This window comes from Macaca nemestrina, chromosome 9 (genome assembly GCF_043159975.1).
Source record: "Macaca nemestrina isolate mMacNem1 chromosome 9, mMacNem.hap1, whole genome shotgun sequence".
Classification (NCBI taxonomy): domain Eukaryota; kingdom Metazoa; phylum Chordata; class Mammalia; order Primates; family Cercopithecidae; genus Macaca; species Macaca nemestrina.
The window spans coordinates 36407535-36430214 of NC_092133.1; the positions used below are offsets into that span (position 1 = coordinate 36407535).

At 49.3% G+C, this 22680-nt stretch overlaps 1 protein-coding gene across 1 annotated transcript; it reads left to right on the forward strand.

Annotated features, from left to right (window-relative positions):
• The first annotated feature begins 18317 nt into the window (after nt 1–18317).
• Nucleotides 18318–20584, forward strand: LOC105478452 (FRAT regulator of WNT signaling pathway 2). Its single transcript, XM_011735757.3, has one exon. It carries the CDS (start codon nt 18500–18502, stop codon nt 19199–19201), a length of 702 nt encoding a protein of 233 aa, XP_011734059.1. The 5' UTR covers nt 18318–18499; the 3' UTR covers nt 19202–20584.
• Nucleotides 20585–22680: the final 2096 nt, after the last annotated feature.

Below are 22680 nucleotides of genomic sequence, written 5' to 3' on the forward strand. Positions count from 1 at the left end.
TTTTTTTTTCTAGAAACTGTTTCATAATCTGCCCCCTCCAGGGGTAAGAACAGTGTCCAGTTGTTGGCAGCAGTGGCCTGACCTCTTCCTGTCTAACTCCTTACATCCAGTCCAGGGCATATCATAATGCTTTGCCCATAGGACAGGCTTTGGAACTTGCCAGGAAGCACCCACCTGTGTCAGGAGGGGCAGCGAATGCCCCAGGGCTGGTGTTGGGAGCTGCAGTTCATCACCAGGGACTACCCCTGCTGCCCTGGTCACAAGTCTCTCCAGCATCTTTGTTCACTGATTCAACAAAGTGTTTGCTGAGCCCCTCCAAGTGGGCTCAGCATAGCCTGGTTCATTCACCTCCCTGTTTTCCCATATTCTTTTTTTCCCAGACAAGGGGATCTGTTTGTGCGATGTGATTCACTGGTCCAGCTTTGTTGGTCTGGAGCAGAGAAGGGCATGGCACAGAGGTCCTGAGGTCACTGTCCTGTCAGTCCAGGTCCCCTCGTGTGGATACGATCCCACAGGCAGCCAGAAGCAAAGAACCGCAGCACTGTTCCCACACCCCAATATGAGGAGTGTGCTTCGCACCTGATATATTCTTCCCATCTCAGATCCCCCGAGTATGAGGCGAGCACATACACATATTCCTCGTTTCCATTTTAGTTTAAGGCACTTGGCTCTGATAATGGTCCCAGGAGGCCCTGTGTACCTCCTGGCAGCCTGTCCCACCATACTCTTCCACTCATTCTCTAAGGAGACCCAAGTCTTGACTGAGTCCAGCGCTACCCAAATTAGGGCATTTCCTCCTGATGATTTGGGGCTAGGAAAAGCTAAGAGGAACCACACTTGGCCCAGAGGTGGCACTGTTTACATGCCTTGTTCACAGAAATCTAGAATTAAAGAGCAAGCAAGAAAGGTGGTCAGGAGTGGCTACCAGAGATTTGCAGAGGGGATCTGACCATACTCCCCATTGTTACACTTCTGGACACAAGTTGGGTTGAAGTAAGCCAAGCCCAGTCCTTTCCTGTTTCCTTTCTCAGGAAATGTGACCATGTGCACTGGGAAGCTTCATGTAAAGTAGATAGGGGTATGAGCCAATTGCCCAGCATTGGTGTGTTTTTTTGTCTGTTTGTTTGTTTTGATGGAGTCTTTCCCTGTCACCCAGGCTGGAATGCAATGGCCGATCTCAGCTTACTGTAACTTCTGCCTCCCAGGTTCAAACAATTCTTCTGCCTCAGCTGCCTGAGTAGCTGAGACAGGTGCTCACCACCACGCCCCACTAATTTTTGTATTTCTAGTAGAGACAGGGTTTTACCATGTTGGTCAGGCTGGTCTCGAACTCCTGACCTTGTGATCTGCCCTCCTTGGCCTCCCAAAGTGCTGAGATTACAGGCATGAGCCACTGTGCCCGGCTTACTGTTTTGTTTTGTTTTGTTTTTTAAATAAAGGCCAGGCACAGTGGCTCACACCTGCAATCCCAGCACTTTGGGAGGCTGAGGCGGGTGGATCACCTGACCAACAAGGAGAAACACTCTCTCCACTAAAAATACAAAATTAGCCGGGTGTGGTGGTGGGTGCCTGTAATCCCAGCTACTCGGGAGGCTGAGGCAGGAGAATCGCTTGAACCCAGGAGGCAGGGGTTGCAGTGAGCTGAGATCGCGCCATTGCACTCCAACCTGGGCAATAAGAGTGAAACTCCGTCTCGAAAAAAAGAAAAGAAAGCGTGAAGCCAACCTTCTTGTTATATATAGCACATTTTCCAAGGAACTTTGTTTTCTTTTAAAGATGGGAAAGGCAGGTGACCTAGAAAGGTTGGCTTTAGTGATGTGCTGAATGGCATATTCTTTTGGAAGTAGACTTCAAATGCACGTGATCTTGATGCAAAGGCAAGAATTAATCTTCATCCCAGAAACTTCAGGTGCTTAAAACATGTATTTTGAAAGTCAGTGTTCTTTAGGCTGGGTGTGATCACTCACACCTGTAATCCCAGCACTTTGGGAGGCCGAGGCAGGTGGATCACCTGAGGTCAGGAGTTCAAGACCAGCCTGGCTAACATGGTGAAACCCCATCTCTACTAAAAATACAAAATTAACCAGGTGTGGTGGCGCACACCTCTAGTCCCAGCTACTCGGGACGCTGAGGCAGGAGAATTGCTTGAACCCAGGAGGCGGAGGTTGCAGTGAGCTGAGATCGCACCATTGCACTCCAGCCGGGGTGACAAGAGCGAAACTGTCTCAAAAAAAACAAAGTCAGTGTTGTTGCAACAGTGGAGGTGAAAGAATCTTAGGAGTGTTTATCAACAAAAGATGCATCCAATTTTACGGTGAATAGGAAAGTTGAGAGCTCTCACTCTCCAGATTTTCAATTTGTGCTTTTGGGAATGTCAGTCTGAGGCTTGCTTTTCTGGGGTCCATCCTCCACTCATTCTCAGAAATGGAAAACAGATCCTACCCTGCCTGACTACGAAAACCGCAACCCCGCAGTTGGCCAAGGGAGTGGTCAAGCTTTGGGGATTTGCAAAGGCCATCTAGTCATGTCCACATCGTGACACTTCCGGCCATGGGTGAGTCAGGTTAAACTGATCTTGCCCCTTCACTATTTCCCTTCCCATGATTGTGGCAGAAGGCTTGGTGGGGACTGTCCTGGCAGTTCATTCCTGCTAGTGGCCGTTTTTAGGGCTAGTGTTACAGCCTGATCAGTCCCAAGAAGGGTGTTTTTTCTGTACTGTTTGCAACACGTAACAAAATTGCTTATGAAGTTCAGGTAGCCTGTTTTCAGTCCTCAGAGTCCTTTCCCCCCTTATTTTATTTATTTCTTTATTTTTTTTTTAATTTTTTTTTTTTTTGAGACGGAGTCTCGCTCTGTCGCCTAGGCTGGAATGCAGTGGCCGGATCTCAGCTCACTGCAAGCTCTGCCTCCCGGGTTTACGCCATTCTCCTGCCTCAGCCTCCCGAGGAGCTGGGACTACAGGCACCCGCCACCTCGTCCAGCTAGTTTTTTTTATGTTTTTTTAGTAGAGACGGGGTTTCACCATGTTAGGCAGGATGGTCTCCATCTCCTGACCTTGTGATCCGCCCGTCTCGGCCTCCCAAAGTGCTGGGATTACAGGCTTGAGCCACCGCACCTGGCCCTTTTTTTAAATTTTTAATTGGTTGCTTATGTTTCTTCAAAGGGTAATTTTAAAAATTAAAATCATATATATTTCACCTTTATAAAAGTGATAAAGATTCACAGAATATTTGGAAAAAACAAAAGTAAAAGCAGGGGCTACAATCCTTCCACCAAATTCTCAGTTATCACTAGTGCAATTCATTCTGGTTTTTTTGTTTTTTTGTTTTTTAAATATACATAGGGCTATTTTTTTTTTTTTTTTTTAATTCAGGAAAAAATGTAAGGCCAGGCACAATAGCTCACACCTGTAATCCCAACACTTTGGGAGGCTGAGGCAGGAGGATTGTTTATGCCCAGGAGTTTGAGACTGGCCTGGGCAATATAGTGAGACCTTATCTCTACAAAAATTAGCCAAGCATGATGGCGTACGCCTGTAGTCCCAGCTCCTTGGGAGGCTGAGGTGCGAGAAGAGCTTGAGCCTGGGAAGCAGAGGTTGCAGTGAGCCGATATCATGTCACTAAACTCCAGCCTGGGCAAGAGAGTAAGACCCTGTTTCAAAAAAAGGAAAAATGGGGCTGGGCACTGTGGCTCATGTCTGTAATCCCAGCACTTTCAGAAGCCAAGGCAGGTGAATCATCTGAGGTCAGGAGTTTGAGACCAGCCTAGTCAACATGGCGAAACCCCTCTGTACTAAAAATACAAAAAAATTAGCTGGGCATGGTGGTGCGTGACTGTAATCCCAGCTACTTGGGAGGCTGAGGCAAGAGAATCGCTTGAATTTGAGAGGCAGAGATTGCAGTGAGCTGAGATCACACCACTGCACTCCAGCCTTGGTGACATAGCAGGACTCCATCTCTAAATAAATAAATAAATACATGTAGTTTTAAAATGCAAGTTTACTTTTTTTTTTTTAAAAATATATGTTTTGAGACAAGGTCTTGCTCTGTCATCCAGGCTGGAGTGCAGTGACACAGTCATAGCTCACTGCAGCCTCAAACTCCCTGGGCACAAACAGTCCTCTGCCTCAGCCTCCTAAAGTGTTAGGATTACAGGCATGAGCCACCATGCCTGGACAATTTGTGTTCTAAATTTGCACTTGACTAAAGTTCTTACCGTATACTAATGTAAACGATTCATAAATATCATTTTCTTTTCTTTGCTTTTTTGAGACGGAGTTCCACTCTTGTTGCCCAGGCTGGAGTGCAGTGGCGCCATCTTGGCTCACTGCAATCTCCGCCTCCCGGGTTCAAGCGATTCTCCTGCCTCAGCCTCCTGAGTAGCTGGGATTACAGGCATGCGCCACCACGCCCGGCTAATTTTTGTATTTTTAGTAGAGACGGGGTTTCTCCATGTTGGTCAGGCTGGTCTTGAACTCCTGACCTCAGGTGATCCGCCCACCTCGGCCTCCTAAAGTGCTGGGATTACAGGCATGAGCCACCGCGCCCGGCCATAAACATTTTCAATGGCTCAGCTTTAAACATCTGCCCAGCAGGGCCGTGCATGGTGGCTCACGCCTGTAATTCCAGCACTTTGGGAGGCCAAGGCGGACGGATCACGAGGTCAAGAGATCGAGACACCATCCTAGCTAACATGGTGAAACCCCATCTCTACTAAAAATACAAAAAATTAGCCGGGAGTGGTGGCGGGCACCTGTAGTCCCAGCTACTCGGGAGGCTGAGGCAGGAGAATGGCATGAACCTGGGAGGCGGAGCTTGCAGTGAGCGAAGATCGTGCCACTGCACTCCAGCCTGGGTGACAGAGCGAAACTCCATCTTAAAAAAGAAAAAAAAATCTGCCCAGCGAATATAGCTCAGTTTACAAAGGATCTTTGAGTCCATAAGTATGTTGCTCTTTGCTGTATGCAGGAATTTAACGTCATCACTAGATGCCAGACCGTGTGCAAAGCAATATTTAGAAAATGCCGTGATGACGACTATTTGTTCTATTTTTGATATACATTATTGTGAGTAGATAGATGACTGTACTCCAGAAAATAACCCTGATTTGGGACAATGTAAGCTGGTTTGCCATTTCATGAAATTATGCTTGACGTAGCTACTGCCATTAGAAACACTTACCAAGCTGTTAGAAGCCAGCTGAGTCATCCAAGGCCAGGGATGTATCAATCTCGTTGATTTGTCATGGAAATGCCTGGATTTGGGTTTTGAGGCCGTGGTCAATCATCAGTAAATACTGACTAAGAACGTAGGTAGATGGTGTTTGTGTAGTGGCTTGCCACTGCATACTCATTCCAGGGCTGAGGTCTGTAGATCAGCTTTGCAAGTCTAAAATCAGGATTGATGCTGGGTGCGGTGGCATGTGTCTCTAGACCCAGCTACTTGGAAGGCTGAGGTGGGAGGATCACTTGAGGCCAGGAGGTTGAGGCTGCAGTGTACTTTGGTCCAGCCTGTGAATAGTCACTGCACTCCAGCCTGGAACTCTAAATAAATAAGGATAAAATCAGGATTGATCAGGTTCAGAGAAGAAAATACAGATTCACATGAGACCTAGTCAAAATTATAATATATTAATTTATAATGAGAACTATCACTGCCCAAGATGCTCAAGGTGACTGCTCAGCACATGCTTCCTTGCATAGGAGGCCAGAACTAGTGGTTTTTCTGTACTGGGGGCGTAAAACGGGGCAACTGGAGTCATGCAAGTGATAGGTGAATCATATTGTCATTGGGGTGGGACAGTTTTGTCTCTAGGGATATAACTGCCTACAGGGGGTCCCATTCTCCTAGCAGCCTGTTGGGGCCCTGCCCCTCTATTTTGGTTGGCTGCAGAATGGAACAGATCCTTCCTCTCTGGTGTCTTGTATGGCCTTTGTAGCCATTTACCTGCTGTTCAGAAGCTGTTTGGAGATTTTTTTTTTTTTTTTTTTTTTTTGAGATGGAGTCTCACTCTGTCGCCCAGGCTAGAGTGTAGTGGCCGGATCTCGGCTCACTGCAAGCTCCGCCTCCTGGGTTTACGCCATTCTCCTGCCTCAGCCTCCCGAGTAGCTGGGACTACAGGCGCCCACCACCACTCCCGGCTAATTTTTTGTATTTTTAGTAGAGATGGGGTTTTACCATGTTGGCCAGGCTGGTCTTGAACTCCTGACCTCAGGTGATCCACCCCCATCGGCCTCCCAAAGTGCTGGGATTACAGGCATTAGCCACCATGCCCAGCCTGTTCTGAGATTTAATAAGGCTTCCTTCACAGGCAGGCATGCCTGGATTGAATTTCCAAGCCCAGTTCTGGCTTTCACCAGAGAGACATCCTGTTCCCTCTGGGGCCTTGTTCAGATAACTAATCCTATCCATCACGCGTAGACTTGAAGGGTTTAACTTCCAGAGGGCAGCCTGATTTCCAGCTTCCAGGGATGTCACCCTGTAGACCCACAGGTACTCACTACAGAGCTGATGATTTTAAGTCAGAATTTCAAAGAGGATGTGAAGCACTGATGACAGGCAGATGGATTTGCAACTGGTGCCAGGAATAACCTGTACAGCCCTCATGGCCTCCACCAATGAAGGTTCTACAAGCTCTTGGAAGTCTTGGTTTTTCGTCTGTTGTTTTTTTTTTTTTTTTTTTTTTTTTTTTTTTTTTTTTTGAGACAGTCTCAATCTGTCACCCAGGCTGGAGTGCAGAGGCATGATCTCAGCTCACTACATCCTCTGGGTTCAAGCAATTCTCCTACCTCAGCCTCCTGAGTAGCTGGGATAACAGGTGCATGCTGCCACGCCCAACTAATTTCTGTACTTTTAGTAGAGATGAGGTTTCACCATGTTGGCCAAGCTGGTCTTGAACTCCTGACCTTTAAGTGATCCGCCTGCCTCAGCCTCCCAAAGTGCTGGGATTACAGGTGTGAGCCACCACGCCCGGCCAGAAGTCTTGTTTTTAACCAGAACAGTTGCTATGCCATAGCTCTTGGACTTGAGGCCACTGAGCCTGAATTACATACACAGTAGATAACCTGAGACCAACCCTCAGTTGTAAATATGCTCATAAAAATGACAAGGCACAGTATTGCCCTGAGCAGATTTTATGTGTATCGATTGGATCACTGTGTGATAATACTTATCTAAAAACGCCTTCCTTCATCGTTCCAGCAGCTAGTTCAACTCCTCGCAGAAGGTGGGGTGCTCCCAAGCAAACACTGGTAATTAACTAGCAAAGCTGACATCTAGTATTCTGAGAAAATTCCTCCCTGCTCACATGAGGACTATCACATGGGTCATGCAGGCCCCCTTCCTCGGGATTTCACAAAGGGGCCTAGTATCTGTTCCATGCACAGTCACAGTCACACCTGCCAGATTTGAATCTCCTGCACAGGTACAGTGGCAGTTAAAACTGGAGCTTGTATGGAGCTCTCCAGTTTACCAAACACATTCACACCCACCATCTCTTTTGATCCTTGCAACAGTCGCCCTGTTTGCATTGTGATCATGGTTATCTTTATCATGATTCCCACTTCGCAGCTGAGAACTGAAAGGCAGAAAGGATGCATGGTTTGGGCAGAGTTATGCAGGTAGCAGAAGGTAGCACCCAGGTCTCTGGAGTTAAAGCCTGTGCTGCTGCAGCATGCTGAAATTAGCCCCAGGGAGGGCACAGTGTTGCAAAGAGGCTTGGCTGTGAATTTCCAAATGCCGTGTGAAGTTGGACACCAGCGTCTGTTCTCCCTCCCATTCATTACCCTGCAGGCTCTTTGCTTCCAAAGCTCTGCTACTCTGGGATAAAGACCAATTACAAAACAGGTCTCTTTATACTCAGTGAGAGGCGGGTGAGTGTGCCAGCGTGAACTTGACATGAAGGGAAAGGCTGGGCTGGGCTGCGCATTCCTTCCTGTCTCCTTCAAGGAGGGGGATGCAATTGGCCTGCAAGTCTCTTTCCATGATCTTCTTGTACATTTCTCTCTCTCTCTCTCATTGGGCATTTATTCTGAGCAAAGGACTTCCAGAAAGACATTTGGTGAGGCGTGGGAGATAGAGTAGCAAGCAATGCAGGCAGGATCCTTGCCTTCACAAAGTTTATGAGGAGACAGAACAAATAAATAAAAAAAACTAATAAAACACATGATTAGGACAGTGCTATGAAGGTTCAGCATGGATATTATGCTGGGCCCTGGTTTGGGCAAGGGGAGGGAGCCATAGCAGGAGGGCCTCTTGGAGTGACATTTAGCTAAGACCTGGAGGATGAGTAGGCTTTAGGGCAGCAAACAACCAAGGCTCCTACATTTCCAGAAATCCGGGACCAAGAGCAGCAGTCACTTGCAACTTGGAAGGTGGGCTAGGGCTGGACCCGTGTGGAAGCCTTGTTTGCATACCAGGCTTATGGTTTCTACTTAGACTGTGTTTATGTGTGTGTGTGGTTGGGGTTGGGAGCAGTGCTGTTAAAGTGCCTCACTCTGGCCAGGCGTGGTGGCTCACACCTGTAATCCCAGCACTTTGGGAGGCCGAGGCAGGCGGATCACCTGAGGTCAGGAGTTCGAGACAAGCCTGGCCAACACGGTGAAAAACCATCTCTACTAAAAATACAAAAATTAGCCGGGTGTGGTGGCGGGCACCTGTAACCCCAGCTACTTGGGAGGCTGAGGCAGGAGAATTGGTTGAACCTGGGAGGCAGAGGTTGCAGTGAGCCGAGATTGTGCCATAACACTCCAGCCTGGGCAACAAGAGCGAAACTCCATCTCAAAAAACAAACAAAAAAAAAGTGCCTCACTTCGGGGCTGTGATGCTACGGGCCAAGAAGGGGGGAAAGAATGTTCAGCAGTAGAGGCCCTGGAGCAGAAGAGTTTGGCTTCTTCAAAGAACTGACAGAAGGCCAAGGTTACCCAACCAAGGGTGCAAGGAGGAGAGTGCTGGCAGACAGGGCTGAGAGGCTGGTGGTGGAGGCGGTTCTCACTGGGAATGGAATTATCCTCACTCAAATTAGAGGGGAGGGAGTGCACAGGACACTGACCTAATTCAATATATTATTATTATTTATTTTTATTTATTTATTTATTTTTTTTGAGACGGAGTCTCGCTCTGCCGCCCAGGCTGGAGTGCAGTGGCCGGATCTCAGCTCACTGCAAGCTCCGCCTCCCGGGTTTACGCCATTCTCCTGCCTCAGCCTCCCCAGTAGCTGGGACTACAGGCGCCCGCCACCTCGCCCGGCTAGTTTTTTGTATTTTTTAGTAGAGACGGGGTTTCACCATGTTAGCCAGGATGGTCTCGATCTCCCGACCTCGTGATCCGCCCGTCTTGGCCTCCCAAAGTGCTGGGATTACAGGCTTGAGCCACCGCGCCCAGCTATTATTTTTTTAAGATCACTGGCTATTGTATGGATGATGGATTAGAACAGGGCAAGAGGAAATGAGGAGACCTGCTGGGAAGCTGCTGTTATGATCCAGACAAGAGGGGCTGGTACATTAGGCTGGGGTGGAGGCAGTGCTGGACAGGGAGATAAGAAGTGGCTGTTGGCTGGGTGGGTGGCTCACGCCTGTAATCCCAACATTTTAGGAGGCCGAGGCAGGCCGATATCTTGAGCCCAGGAGTTGGAGACCAGCTTGGGCAATATGGCAAAACCCCTTCTCTACAAATCATACAAAAATTAGCTGGGCATGACGGCACCCACCTGTATTCCCAGCTAGTGGGGTGGCTGAGGTGGGAGGATCACCTGAACCCAGGGAGGTTGAGGCTGCAGTGAGCTGTGATCCTGCCACTGCACTCTAGCTGTTTAGCGACAGAGTGAGACACTGCCTCAAAAAAATTAAAAATTAAAAAAAGCCAGGTGCGGTGGTACATGCCTGTAATCCCAGCACTTTGGGAGCCCGAGGCAGGCGGATCATGAGGTCAAGGGATCAAGACTATCCTGGCCAACATGGTGAAACCCCGTCTCTACTAAAAAATACAAAAATTAGCCAGGTGTGTTGGTGGGCACCTGTGATCCCAGCTACTCGGGAGGCTGAGGCAGGAGAGTCGCTTGAACCCGGAGGCCTAGGTTACAGTGAGCCGAGATCGTGCCACTGCACTCCAGCCTGGGCAATAGAGCGAGACTCCGCCTCAAAAAAAAAAAAAGAAAAAAAGAAGCCTCTGAGCAGCTACGTGCAGTGGCTCATGCCTGTAATCCCAGCACTTTGGGAGGGTGAGGCAGGGGGATCACTTGAGGTCAGGAATTCAAGACTAGCCTGACCAAAATGGTGAAACCGTGTCTCTACTAAAAATACAAAAATTAGCAGGGAGTGGTGGTGCCTGCCTGTAATCGCATCTACTTGGGAGGCTGAGGCAGGAGAATAGCTTGAGGCCGGGACGCAGGGTTGCAATGAGCCGAGATCATGCCACTTTACTGCAACCTGGGTGACAGAGCGAGACTCCATCTCAAAAAAAAAAAAAAAAAAAAAAGTGTACTTGCATGTTGGAGTCTACAGATGGTTGGAGTCATCTGCCCTTTCTTTTCCCCAATAAACCACATTACCCAGGGAGGGACACTCAGAATTGCCTCAATGAAGCAACCCACCCTGTGTAGGAGAAACTCACTGGGATTCTGTGAAATAGAGGGCCTGGGAGACCTGGAAAACAATGTGGCAGCTGTCTGGAATGGAGGCCAATAGTAACTCAACTGGGCTGTGGCAGAAGAGGGAAGGCATTGGGCTGTGTCTGATCAGAGTCTGCAATTTTTCCATCAGTCCTAAACTGGCGTTTGCCTTCTCCGTTTGCATCTTTGGGATTTGCCTCCTCTGTCAGTCCCCTAAGCCTGGCACCTCTAGGGGTAGAGTGTGCCTCTTCTAGGGGTAGAGTGCATTCCTCTTCAAATGCAAATCAGGTCTCTTTGCCCACCTGCACTCACAACCAGGCCCTGCGTTGACCAGTGCAGCTCCCCCATCACTGCACCCTTAATATGCCCTCTTCTTTTCTCTCCCCCAGACATTACGTGCCAGCCATAATTTCATAAAGATAATGTCATGAACTTTTTCATGGTACTTAGATGTGCTGCTCTCTCCCCACCTCTCTTTTCCCTGATAACCTTTATCCCTCTGCATTAGGGTTATGCTAGATGCTGTAACAAACCTCAGAAGTTCAGCATTTAACACAATAGAGTTGTTTTCAAATTCTCAAAACATGGCCAGGTGCAGTGGCTCACACCTTTAATCCCAGGGCTTTCAGAGGCTGAGGAGGAAGAATTGCACTTTGGGAGGCTGAGAAGGGAGTATGGCTGGACCCTAGGAGTTGGAGACCATCCTGGTCAACATAGTGAGACTTCATTTCTACAAAAAATAAAAAAAATGGCCGGGCGCGGTGGCTCAAGCCTGTAATCCCAGCACTTTGGGAGGCCGAGGCGGGCGGATCACAAGGTCAGGAGATCGAGACCACAGTGAAACCCCGTCTCTACTAAAAATACAAAAAATTAGCCGGGCGCGGTGGCGGGCGCCTATAGTCCTAGCTACTCAGGAGGCTGAGGCAGGAGAATGGCGTGGACCCAGGAGGCGGAGCTTGCAGTGAGCCGAGATCGCGCCACTGCACTCCAGCCTGGGCAACAGCGTGAGACTCCGTCTCAAAAAAAAAATAAAAAATAAAAAATAAAATAAAATAAAAATAAAAAAAATTAGCCAGGTGTGGTGGCATGCATTTGTAGTCCTAGCTACTTGGGAGGCTGAGGTGGAAGGACTGCTTGAACCCAGGAGGTTGAGGCCGCTGTGAGTTGTGATTGTACCACTGCACTTCAGCCTGGGCAGCACAGTGAGATCCCGTCTGTAAAAATAAATAAATAGGCTGGGTGTGGTGGTTCATGCCTGTAATTCTAGCACTTTGGGGAGCTGAGGCGGGTGGATTTCTTGAGCCTGGAAGTTCAAGACCAGCCTGGACAACATGGCAAAACCCCATCTCTATAGAAAATCTACAAATTAGCTGGGTGTTGTGGTGTGTACCTGCAGTCCCAGCTCCTCAGGACGCTGAGGTGGGAGGATCACTTGAGCTTGGGAGGCGGAGTTGTAGTGAGCCAAGATCATGCCACTGGACCCCAGATGGGGACAGAGTGAGACCCTGTCTTAAAAAAATTATAATAATAAAATTCTCAGAACAATCTATATAGCTATTGCAGGTGGTGCGGTGCTAGTGGCATTGTGGAGTTGCTATCTCCCACACTAACATGAAGAAGGTTTGTTCTTCCTTTTTCTTGAGACAGGGTCTCTCACTCTGTCACCCAGGCTTGAGTACAGTGATATGATCATCGCTCAATAGATCCTCAACCTCTAGGGCTCAAGCAATCCTCCTGCCTCAGCCTCCTGAGTAGCTGGGACCACAAGCGCAAGCACACCTCACCTTGTCTGACTGGTTTTTTTTTTTTTTTTTTTTTTTTTTTTTTTTTTGTAGAGACAGGATTTTGCCATGTTGTCCAGGCTGGTCTTGAACTTCTGGGCTCAAGGGATCCTCCCACCTTAGCCTCCCGAAGCTCTGGGATTACAGGCGTGAACCGCCATGCTCGGCCAGATGTGATTGTTTTTACATCAGCAAATAGATTGCATTTCCAACTACAAAGCAAGAAAGAAGTTGATCAAATACTGCATAAAGTATATAATTATTTTTATTGAGGCAAAATTAACATAACATAAAATTTGCCATTTTATTCCTTTATTTATGTATTTATTTTTTCAGAGTCCGTTGGTGTGGGGTGGTCTCTCTTTGTTGCTCAGGCTGGTCTTGAACTCCTGGGCTCAAGCCAGGCTTCTTCCTCAGCCTCCCAAGTAGCTGAGACTACAAGCTTGCAGTCCAGTGCCCTGCTTTAAATGAGCGATTTCAAGGCTGGGCATGGCAGCATGCGCCTATAGTTCCAGCTACTTCGGAGGCCGAGGCAGGAGTCATTTGAACCCAGGACGTGGAGGTTGCAGTGAGCCGAGATCATGCCACTCCACTCCAGCCTGGGCAACAGAGCAAGTATCCATCTCAGAAAAAAAAAAAAATTAGAGATCTCAAAGGGTGGCCATTTTAGTGGCATTTAGTACATCTGCAATGTTGTGCAACCATCACTTCTAACAAGTTTCAAAATTTTTCCATTACCCCAAAGGAATATCCCTTGCCTGTTAGCAGTCACCCCCTACCTCAATCACCCCCCAGCTCTAATCAACTATCAGTCTGCTTCTAACTCTATAGATTTGCTTATTCTGGATATTTCATGTAATTGGTACCATACAATATGAGGGTTTTTGTTTGTTTGTTTGTTTTGAGACGGAGTCTCGCACTGTTGCCTGGGCTGGAGTGCAATGGCGTAATCTCAGCTCACTGCAACCTCCACCTCCCGGGTTCAAGCCATTCTCCTGCCTCAGCCTCCCAAGTAGCTGGGATTATAGGTGCCTGCCACCACACCCGGCTAATTTTTTGTATTTTCAGTAGAGCTGGGTTTTCACTATTTTGGCCAGGCTGGTCTCGAACTCCTGACCTCGTGATCAGCCCGCCTCAGCCTCCCAAAGTGCTGGGATTACAGGCATGAGTCTCCGCGCCCGCCTTATGTTGTGTCTGGCTTCACTCAGCATGTTTTTGAGCAAAATGTTCTTGCATGTATCAATAGTTCATTCCTTTTCATGGCTGAATAAAATTTTGTTGCATTGGCTGGGCACGGTGGTTCACGCCTGTAATCCCAGCACTTTGGGAGGCTGAGGTGGGTGGATCACTTGAGGTCAGGAGTTCAAGACAAGCCTAGCCAACATGGTGAAACCCCGTCTCTACTAAAAATACAAAAATTAGACAGGTGCAGTCATGGGTGCCTGTAATCCCAGCTACTTGGGAGGCTGAGACAGAATTGCTTGAACCTGGGAGGCAGAGGTTGCAATGAGCTGAGATTGCATCACTGCACTCCAGTCTGAGCGATGAAGCAAGACTCCGTATCAAAAAAAAAAAAAAAAAAAAAATTGCTCTATGGCTATACTACAATTTGTTTATCCGTTCATCCATTGATAGACCACAACTTAGAATTTGCCCTTTTAAAAACTTGAACATCGGCCAGGAGCGGTGGCTCACGCCCGTAATCCTAGCACTTTGGGAGGCCGAGGCAGGCGGATCACCTGAGGTCAGGCGTTTCAGAGCAGCTTGACCAACATGGAGAAACTCGCCTCTACTAAAAATACAAAAAATTAGCCGGGCGTGGTGGCGCATGCCTGTAATCCCAGCTACTCGGGAGGCTAAGGCAGGAGAATCGCTTGAACCTGGGAGGCAGAGTTTGCAGTGAGCTGAGATCACACCATTGCACTCCAACCTGGGCAACAAGAACAAAACTTCATCTCAAAAACCAAACAAAACTTCAACATCCCTAAGAGTATTTATACTCCCTAGAACCTGTGCCAACACCACGCTCAGGGTCCACATGATGAGTCTTCCCATACATACTATTCTCATGTAATATAACCATTTCATAAAGAAGGGACTGTCCCCCATTTTACAGATGAGGAACCAGAGGCACAGAAGGATAAAGTGACCCCATCCAGGTGGTTATTTCCAAGCCTAGTGTTCATCCCACTGTACCATAGCTATTGTCTCTGAGGGCAGGTGACTTGAAACAAGGTCTGTGTGGAAAGCAAACTTCTTGCAGAGAATTTCAATGCAATCTAAGTGAATGCAGAAAACCCTTGAATTCTGTTCTTCCCTGGGTGATTCTGAATGCTGTCCGAGAGTGTCTCTTTCCAGGCAGGGAGCCAATGTGCTGGGCACACAAGTTCTCATCGCTTCCCTTTTTGATACCCTCTCATTACTTTTAATTGCATCTGAGCCTTTCTAGCATCTTGTATTTTGCTTCCTAATCCAGGACATTTCTCTGCCTCCCACTGGTCCAGCACAGCACTTCCCTCTCTCAGAGCTCTCCAGAGAGGTGCCCCCAGAAAATGGAGCTGGTCTTGTGTAATGAATTCATCTCTGTAATGAATAGTATAATATCCAAGTCCCAGCATATTTACATAGCAATCTTCACACAAAAGCAACATTACAAAGGGAAGATTTTTTTTTTTTTTTTTTTTTTTTTTAAGAATGCCATCTCAAAGCTCCATTTCCTATAGTACGAAAAACACTATTGGAATTACCCTGACAGGAAGACAAAAACAACTTCCAGGGATGCTGGGTGAGAGACAATAGCTAAACCAGACCCATTAATGTTTAAAGTCAATGGACCATAAAACTGCTTTTCTCTACTTACAGCCAGGCATCATCTTACAGAAAGGAGGAAAAAATTACCATTTTAACTCTACTGAAATCCATAAGCCCTCCCCTAATTTTCATTCCTCTTGAAATTCTCCAGTAAGTACCATCGGAATGAAAATGAGAATCAGTCTCTCCGGGGGGGAATGGCTCAGTCCTCATCAGTAAAGTGTGTGAACAGTCCTCCAGAGATGGAGGTGGGAGGCTGCCCACTGGGAAAGTCTCCATCACTCAAACCTGCAGAACTAGTTGTGGAAACTCACCGTGGGGCTTGGGAGCCTCTGGACTGACTTCAGTAAAGCCCTACACAATCCCAGGTCAGGGTAGACCTGAGGCAGAATTTAAGAAACCTGGCAAGTGCAGGGAAGTAATACCTTCAGGGTATGTTTCACCCAGTGGGCTGCATCGGAGGGATCTTCAACATTAATATGTTAGATGCTCCCCAGGGGGCACTCGCTGGAATTGAGCCAGGCCTCTGTTAGTAAACCGCTGGACCTAATCCTACATTTGTGTAATGCCTGACAAAACCCGTTCCCATTATCTCATTTGATCCTGAAAACAATCCTCAGAGGGAGGCCGGGCAGGGATTATTTTTCCCATTTACAAGTGAAAACACTTGTAAACTGATTTGCCTGGAGTCCCACACCCAGGATGTGGCAGGCATGAGACTTGGATCTAGGTCTTTGTACAACCTGTTCTGGGTTCTTTTGACTTCACACAACAAACTGATCAAAACATTCCCAGCCCCACCCACTCCTCACAACTACCAGCTCAACCAGCAACTGGAAACTCACCAGACAGCTTGTGTTTATGCTACCCTCACACCTCTTTCCTAGTGAAGAAATGCACCTTTGGCTGGCAGGCTCTCCAGGAAAAAAATTAATTTCATGTCATCTCCTTGAACCAAAGACCAAAATTAATCCCAGATGGATTTGAAAAAAAAAAAAAAAAATCAAGGCATTTGAAAAATCTAAGTAGAATGGAATATTTAATAACTTTCTGGCAGCAAGGAGACTCCAAATTTAGCATCGTGTTAGAAATTTCAAAGGGATTTTAAAATTTGCCTACATGAAAATTTGGTTTTACTGGGGGAAAAAATGACTGTACAGAGCCAACAAAAGCCTGGAGACGTATTTGCAGCAAAATATGAAAGAAAAGGGTTAACATTTGGTATGTAAAGGAGTCATGCAAATACGTAAGAAAAACTCCCTAGGAAAATCTTATTAGGAAATAGACAATTCATAAGAAAGGAAGTACAGTTTGTTAACAAACATTTAGAAAACCACTCTCACCTAACTGAAATCAAAGATATGCAAACTGAAGGGAGAAAATTTCCCTATATAATCTGCAAAAAAAAAAAAAAAAAATTCAATGATAATACTCAAATACTAGTGAAGGTGTAAGGACGTATGCTCAAACATTAATGATGGTAGAGTACATTTACCTAACTCTTGGAAAGAGATTTCCTGAACATTTATCAGTAAACCTTAAAATACCCAACTCCTGTGACTTAAAATTCCACTCCTGGGAATATGCTCTAAGGAAAGAATCATCAATAAAGTGTTATGCACAAAAATGTTAGTCACGCACTTAACGATGGTGAAATTAGGCAAATGTTAAAAGCACAGGCACTTGATGGAAACTTATGTAATCATTAAAATGTTTTCAAAGTGCATGCAACAACATGAAAAACGCTTATGATGTAAGGCAAAGTGGAAAAGTGTATGTATGCGTGTGTTTGTATAGTACACTTTCATAGAACAAAGGCTAAAAAGGAAAAAAATTTAAATGTGAACCATGTTTGAGTGCTATGAGAGATTTTTTCCATCCCCTATATTTTTCTTTTTCTTTTTTTTGAGAGGGAGTCTCGCTCTGTTACCCAGGCTGGAGTGCAGTGGTGTGATCTTGGCTCAAACCTCCGCCTCCCGGGTTCAAACCATTCTCCTGCCTCAGCCTCCCGAGTAGCTGAGATTACAGGCGCCTACCACCACGCCCGGCTAATGTTTGTATTTTTAGCAGAGACGGGGTTTCACCATGTTGGCCAGACTGGTCTCGAACTCCTGACCTCAGGTGATCCGCCCGCCTCGGCCTCCCAAAGTGTTGGGATTAGCGGCATGAGCCACCCACCGCTCCTGGCCAATCCTCCATATTTCTATTTGAACCTTAAAAAAAGAAATAAATAAAAGACAAAATCAACTCTTTAGCGGAGCAGCGGTGAGTCCTATTCTCATGATATGCCCGGGGCTTGAAGACAGGGAGGGAAAGCTTCTGGGACCTCACGTCAGAGCGACTCTGCTCTGCTTCAAAGCGTCCCCTCTTAGGCCGGGCGCGACGCCTCACACCAGTAATCCCACTTTCGCAGGCCGAGGAGCGAGGACTCCTTGAGCCCAAGAGTTCGAGACCAGCCTGGGCAACAATAGTGAGACCCCCCCCCCCCGTCTCTACAAAAAGAAAAACTTTTTTTAATTAGCCAGGCGTGGTGGCCGCGCCTGTGGTCCCAGCTGCTCGGGAGGCTTAAAGTGGGAGGATCGATTAAGCCAGAGTTCGAGGCTGCAGTAAGCCGTGTTCGCGCCGCTATACTTCAGCCTAGGCGGCAGAGACCCTTTCTAAATAATAAATAAGTAAGGCGCAGCCTCTTCACTCCCAATTCCCTCCGTCTTTCCCCGCTCCGCCTTCTCGAAGCCGGATCCTCGGCGGCCCACCCCTCCCCCACGCCAGGGGCCGGGAACTGCGGGTGCGCGGGGCGGGAGCCGGGAGGGCCTAGGCGCGGCCGACACGTGGGGAGGGAGGCCGCGGCCCAGGAGGCGGGCCCGGAGTGGGTGTGGGTGTGTCCCTGCGTGGGAGAAACCAACCCCTGCCTCCTCCGAAGCGCCACGTTCCTGCACCGCTTGTCGGGCCCGGGCGATCGGAAATCAGTCCCCACGCCCCGGACCCCCTCCTGGAGGGACAACGAACACAGACGCGGGACGGCTCTGGCCGCCGCCCGAGCCGCCCCGCGACCCCGCGCCTGCTAGCGCGTCACCCCCGCCCCGGCGCGGTGGTAGGGCCCGGCGCGACGTCACCCATTGTTTACAAATCAACCCGAGCCGGCAGGATTCCGGCTCCCGCGGCGGCAGTCGCGCGGCTCGAGTTCCTGGCGGGCTCCGGCTTCCGCGTCCGCCCCTGCCCCGGCTTCTCCCGCAGCCCCGCGCCCGCGGGCAACCAAGCCCCCAGCGACGCCCGCACAGCTCCGGGTGTCAGGACTGGGGGCCATGCCGTGCCGGAGGGAGGAGGAAGAGGAAGCCGGCGAGGAGGCGGAGGGGGAGGAAGAGGAGGAGGACAGCTTCCTCCTGCTGCAGCAGTCGGTGACGCTGGGCAGCTCCGGCGAGGTGGACCGGCTGGTGGCCCAGATCGGCGAGACGCTGCAGCTGGACGCGGCGCAGGACAGCCCGGCCTCGCCGTGCGCGCCCCCGGGGCCGCCGCTGCGGGCCCCGGGGTCCCTGGCTGCGGCGGTGCCGGCGGACAAGGCCCGGCCCCCGGCGGTACCGCTGCTCCTGCCGCCTGCATCGGCTGAAACGGTGGGCCCGGCGCCCCCTGGGGCCCTGCGCTGCGCCCTGGGGGACCGCGGCCGCGTGCGGGGACGCGCCGCTCCCTACTGCGTGGCCGAGCTCGCCGCAGGCCCCAGCGCGCTGCCGGGGCCGTGCCGGCGAGGATGGCTCAGGGACGCGGTCACCTCCCGCCGCCTGCAGCAGCGACGATGGACCCAAGCCGGGGCACGCTCCGGCGACGACGACCCGCATCGGCTCCTGCAGCAGCTGGTGCTCTCGGGAAACCTCATCAAGGAAGCCGTGCGGAGGCTCCAACGAGCCGTCGCCGCGGTTGCAGCCACGGGCCCCGCAAGCGCCCCTGGGCCCGGGGGAGGCTGCAGCGGACCCGACCCCATTGCCCTGCAGCCCTCAGGCTCCTTGCTCTGACCCAGGCCTCCTGGAGGAGAAAGTGGAGGCCGTTGCGTAGACCCAACAGCGTCCAGTTCCTACTATGAGCTGAAACCGACGTCGCCAGCCTGGGAGCGACCACTTTGGTTGCGGGGAGGCGCGTGGGGAGAGATCTCAAGCCGCGAGAAGTTACCAGCTGCGGCGAGGCCGTCGGAGAAAACTTAAGCGTGGAGAAATGCGTGCGCCAGGGTGCGTCCGTGGGGCATGAGAATTTCCCGGGCCATCCAAGCCCAAGGACCTGGGATAAACTGGGAGAACCATGGCAGCTACTTGCATCGACTTGTACCTCACTTAGCCCTTGGGGGCGTCGTGAGCTTGGATTGTTTAAAGAGGGCTCAGGGGCAGGAATCGCGATGGCTTTATAACAATACTTGAAAACTAACGACACGCATACATTTTCTTGTTATTTTCCTGTGGAGGAACTTAGTGAAAGTGGTGCTACAATTGCTGTGCAAAGAAATTCCAGAGGGGAGAAGAATGTAAAAGTTTGGTGGTGGGTGGGTTGGCATTGCCCCTTTCTCCCACCGATTCCGTGGCTGGTGAACGTGGGAGATGTGAACTCCAGTTAAGGGACTGGAGGGAGGTGAAGAATTTTGCAGGTGGGAGAGTTGGATTTGAATGTGGACTTGTGAATGACTTGACCTTGCCACCTGTGGTCAAGGTCACGGTTTGCTGTGGGCTTCCTGGGAGACCTTACTCACTCGGAGTCTTCTTTCTCTTGCTCCAGGAAGAGCCCTGTCGGTGCTTTACCACCACTTGGAGTCTCCCGAGGACACAAACAGGCAGAGAGGGACGTGTAGGGAGTTCTTTCCTGTTTTCTGTGCTTTCCTCGCCGGCTTCCAGGACTCCCGGTAGGCCACTCACGGCCATGCCAGGAACTGTCTCAGAAACAGTCATAAACAATCTCTTGAGTCTCTCTCCTGTCCTCCCAGCTGAGCTTTCTTATTCCACCCTTTCTGGTGTCTGTAGGAATGCATGAGAGACCCTGGACGTTTTTCTGCTCTCTTCTGGCCCTCCATGGAGCCATGGGCCTCGGCCTTGGCGGTTCCTCACCCGCACTATTTATTTCCTCCTCCCGTGCCAGCCCTTCTTTTGTGTCTGAAACCAGTTTTAAAATGTGACTCTCCTAGAGGAGAAGCCGCTGGCTGTACCCTTGTGAAACTTGACGGCGCTTTTGTAAGGTGCCACCCCCAAACTTTAAGGTAGCTAAACCAATTTTTAAAAGATTCAATGGCTTGTTCATCCTCCAGATGTAGCTGTTGATGTACACTTCGCAACGGAGTGTCTGAAATTGTGGTGGTCCTGATTTATAGGATTTCATAATTAAAATGTCTGCTGAATAAATTTGGCTTTTGTTTTGGAGCACGGTTTGACATTTTGGTGGAAGGTGGGAGAGGGGCAGAAAAGCATATAGGGATGTTCTTAATAATGAAGAGGGCACTTGGACTGAATAGGGGGACCTGGACAAATGGTTTGGGCCAATGCCGCAGGGCACAGAATGCTAGTGGAGCCGCAGTACTTGAGTGCTTCTGAGTTTTTGTTCCACAAGATCAGAAAATTAAGTCCAGGTTTTTAGAAGCTGCAAATGGGCTTCTCCTCCCTTTGTGGAAAGGCAAAGTATTCTAGAAATGCTTTCGGGGCTGGAGAGCAAAGAGGTGCTGTGGTGGAGGGAGGTGGATTTTCATCTGGACGTTTTGTGCAAAATGGGGAGGGCACGGGCGAAGCCAACCTGGTTTCCCCTTTGAGACTGACCTAGTCTTGAGCTATGGCCTTGGGAGAGAAAAACAGGGTTTTACAGCAGTGTATTTGGTAGTTGTAAAATGGCTTGGTTTGAGCAGTCAGGGGTTAGATTTGACTGAAGTAGCCCTCCTCCTCTCCTCATTCTCTCTCTGCCCTATCTTCCCAGACGTAGAGCCCTTGCTGAATCCCTTCCTAGTTCCTGCCTTGCCCTTTTCTCTTTTTAATTTAATTTTATTATTTTGAGATGGTGTCTTACTCTGTAACCCAGGTTGGAGTGCAGTGGCACAATCTTGGCTCACTGCAGCCTCAACCTCCTGGGCTCAAACAGTCCTCCCACCTCAGCCTCCTGAGTAGCTGGGGCTACAGGCTCATACCACCATGCCAGGCTAATTTTTTATATTTTTAGTAGAGATGGGGTCTCACTGTCTTGCCGAGGCTGGTCTTGAACTCTTGACCTCAAGTGATCTGCCTGCCTCGGCCTCCCAAAGTGCTGGGATTAAAGGCGTGAGCCACCACACCTGGCCCCTGCCTTACCCCTTCCTTGCCCAGCTCTACTAACCAGCCCCTAGGGAACGTCTCCTCCTCAGCACACTCCCAAGGCTGGGGCTGCAGAGGCAAGGCTGATGCTCAGTTGACTCAGCCCTTTCTGCTCACCCGCTGTGTCATGCTGGGCAAGTCAGACTTTTGAATTTTTCCCTTGTGATTTGTAAAGCAATAGTACTTAATAGGGGAGTTGGAAGGGTTAAATGAGGACTTGAAGGGGAGACTTCATTGCTCAAAAAGTGATAGCTGCTCATTCTTGGTACTACCACATGGCTTTATGTGCCATGAGGTAAGCACTATTTTTCCATCTTACAGATAAGGACTACAGACAATGGGAAAAGGCCTACAGGATCTGAGTGTTTCTCTGCTTGCCTAGGTGGAGAGGGAGCTGATCCCTTTTATGGGCAGGCACCCTGGTTCCTAGTTGGCACCTTTTACAAGGCTTTTTTTTTTTTTTTTTTGAGATAGAGTCTTGCTCTGTCGCCTGGCTGGAGTGCAGTGATGTGATCTGGGCTCATTGCAACCTCCATCTCCTGGGTTCAAGCGATTCTCCTGCCTCAGCCTCCCGAGTAACTGGGACTACAGGTGCGTGCCACTACACCCAGCTAATTTTTGTATTTTTAGTAGAGACGGGGTTTTACCACGTTGGCCAGGATGGTCTCAATCTCCTGACCTCGTGATCCGCCCACCTTGACCTCCCAAAGTGCTGGGATTACAGGCATGAGGCACCGCACTTGGTTTTTTTTTGTTTGTTTTTTGAGACATGGTCTTGCTCTGTCCCCAGGCTGGAGTGCAGTGGCATGATCTTGGCTCACTGCAGCCTCTACCTCCTGGGTTCAAGCAGTTCTCCTGCCTCAGCCACCCAAGTAATTGGGATTGCAGGCACCCGCCACCACTCCTAGCTAACTTTTGTATTTTTAGCAGAGATGGGGTTTCACTGTGTTGCTCTGGCTGGTCTCAAACTGCTGACCTCAAGTGATCCACCCGCCTTGGCCTCCCAAAGTGCTGGGATGACAGGCATGAGCCACCGTGCCTGGCCCTACTTTGCTTTTTACAATGGTGAAAGGTAGGAATTATTGGTGGTAGAGCAGAATCAGAACTCAGGGCACTTAAGTTGGTCCTCTTGCCCGCTGTCTGAGCCTACACACAATGCTCTTCTCACACACCCCACCTCT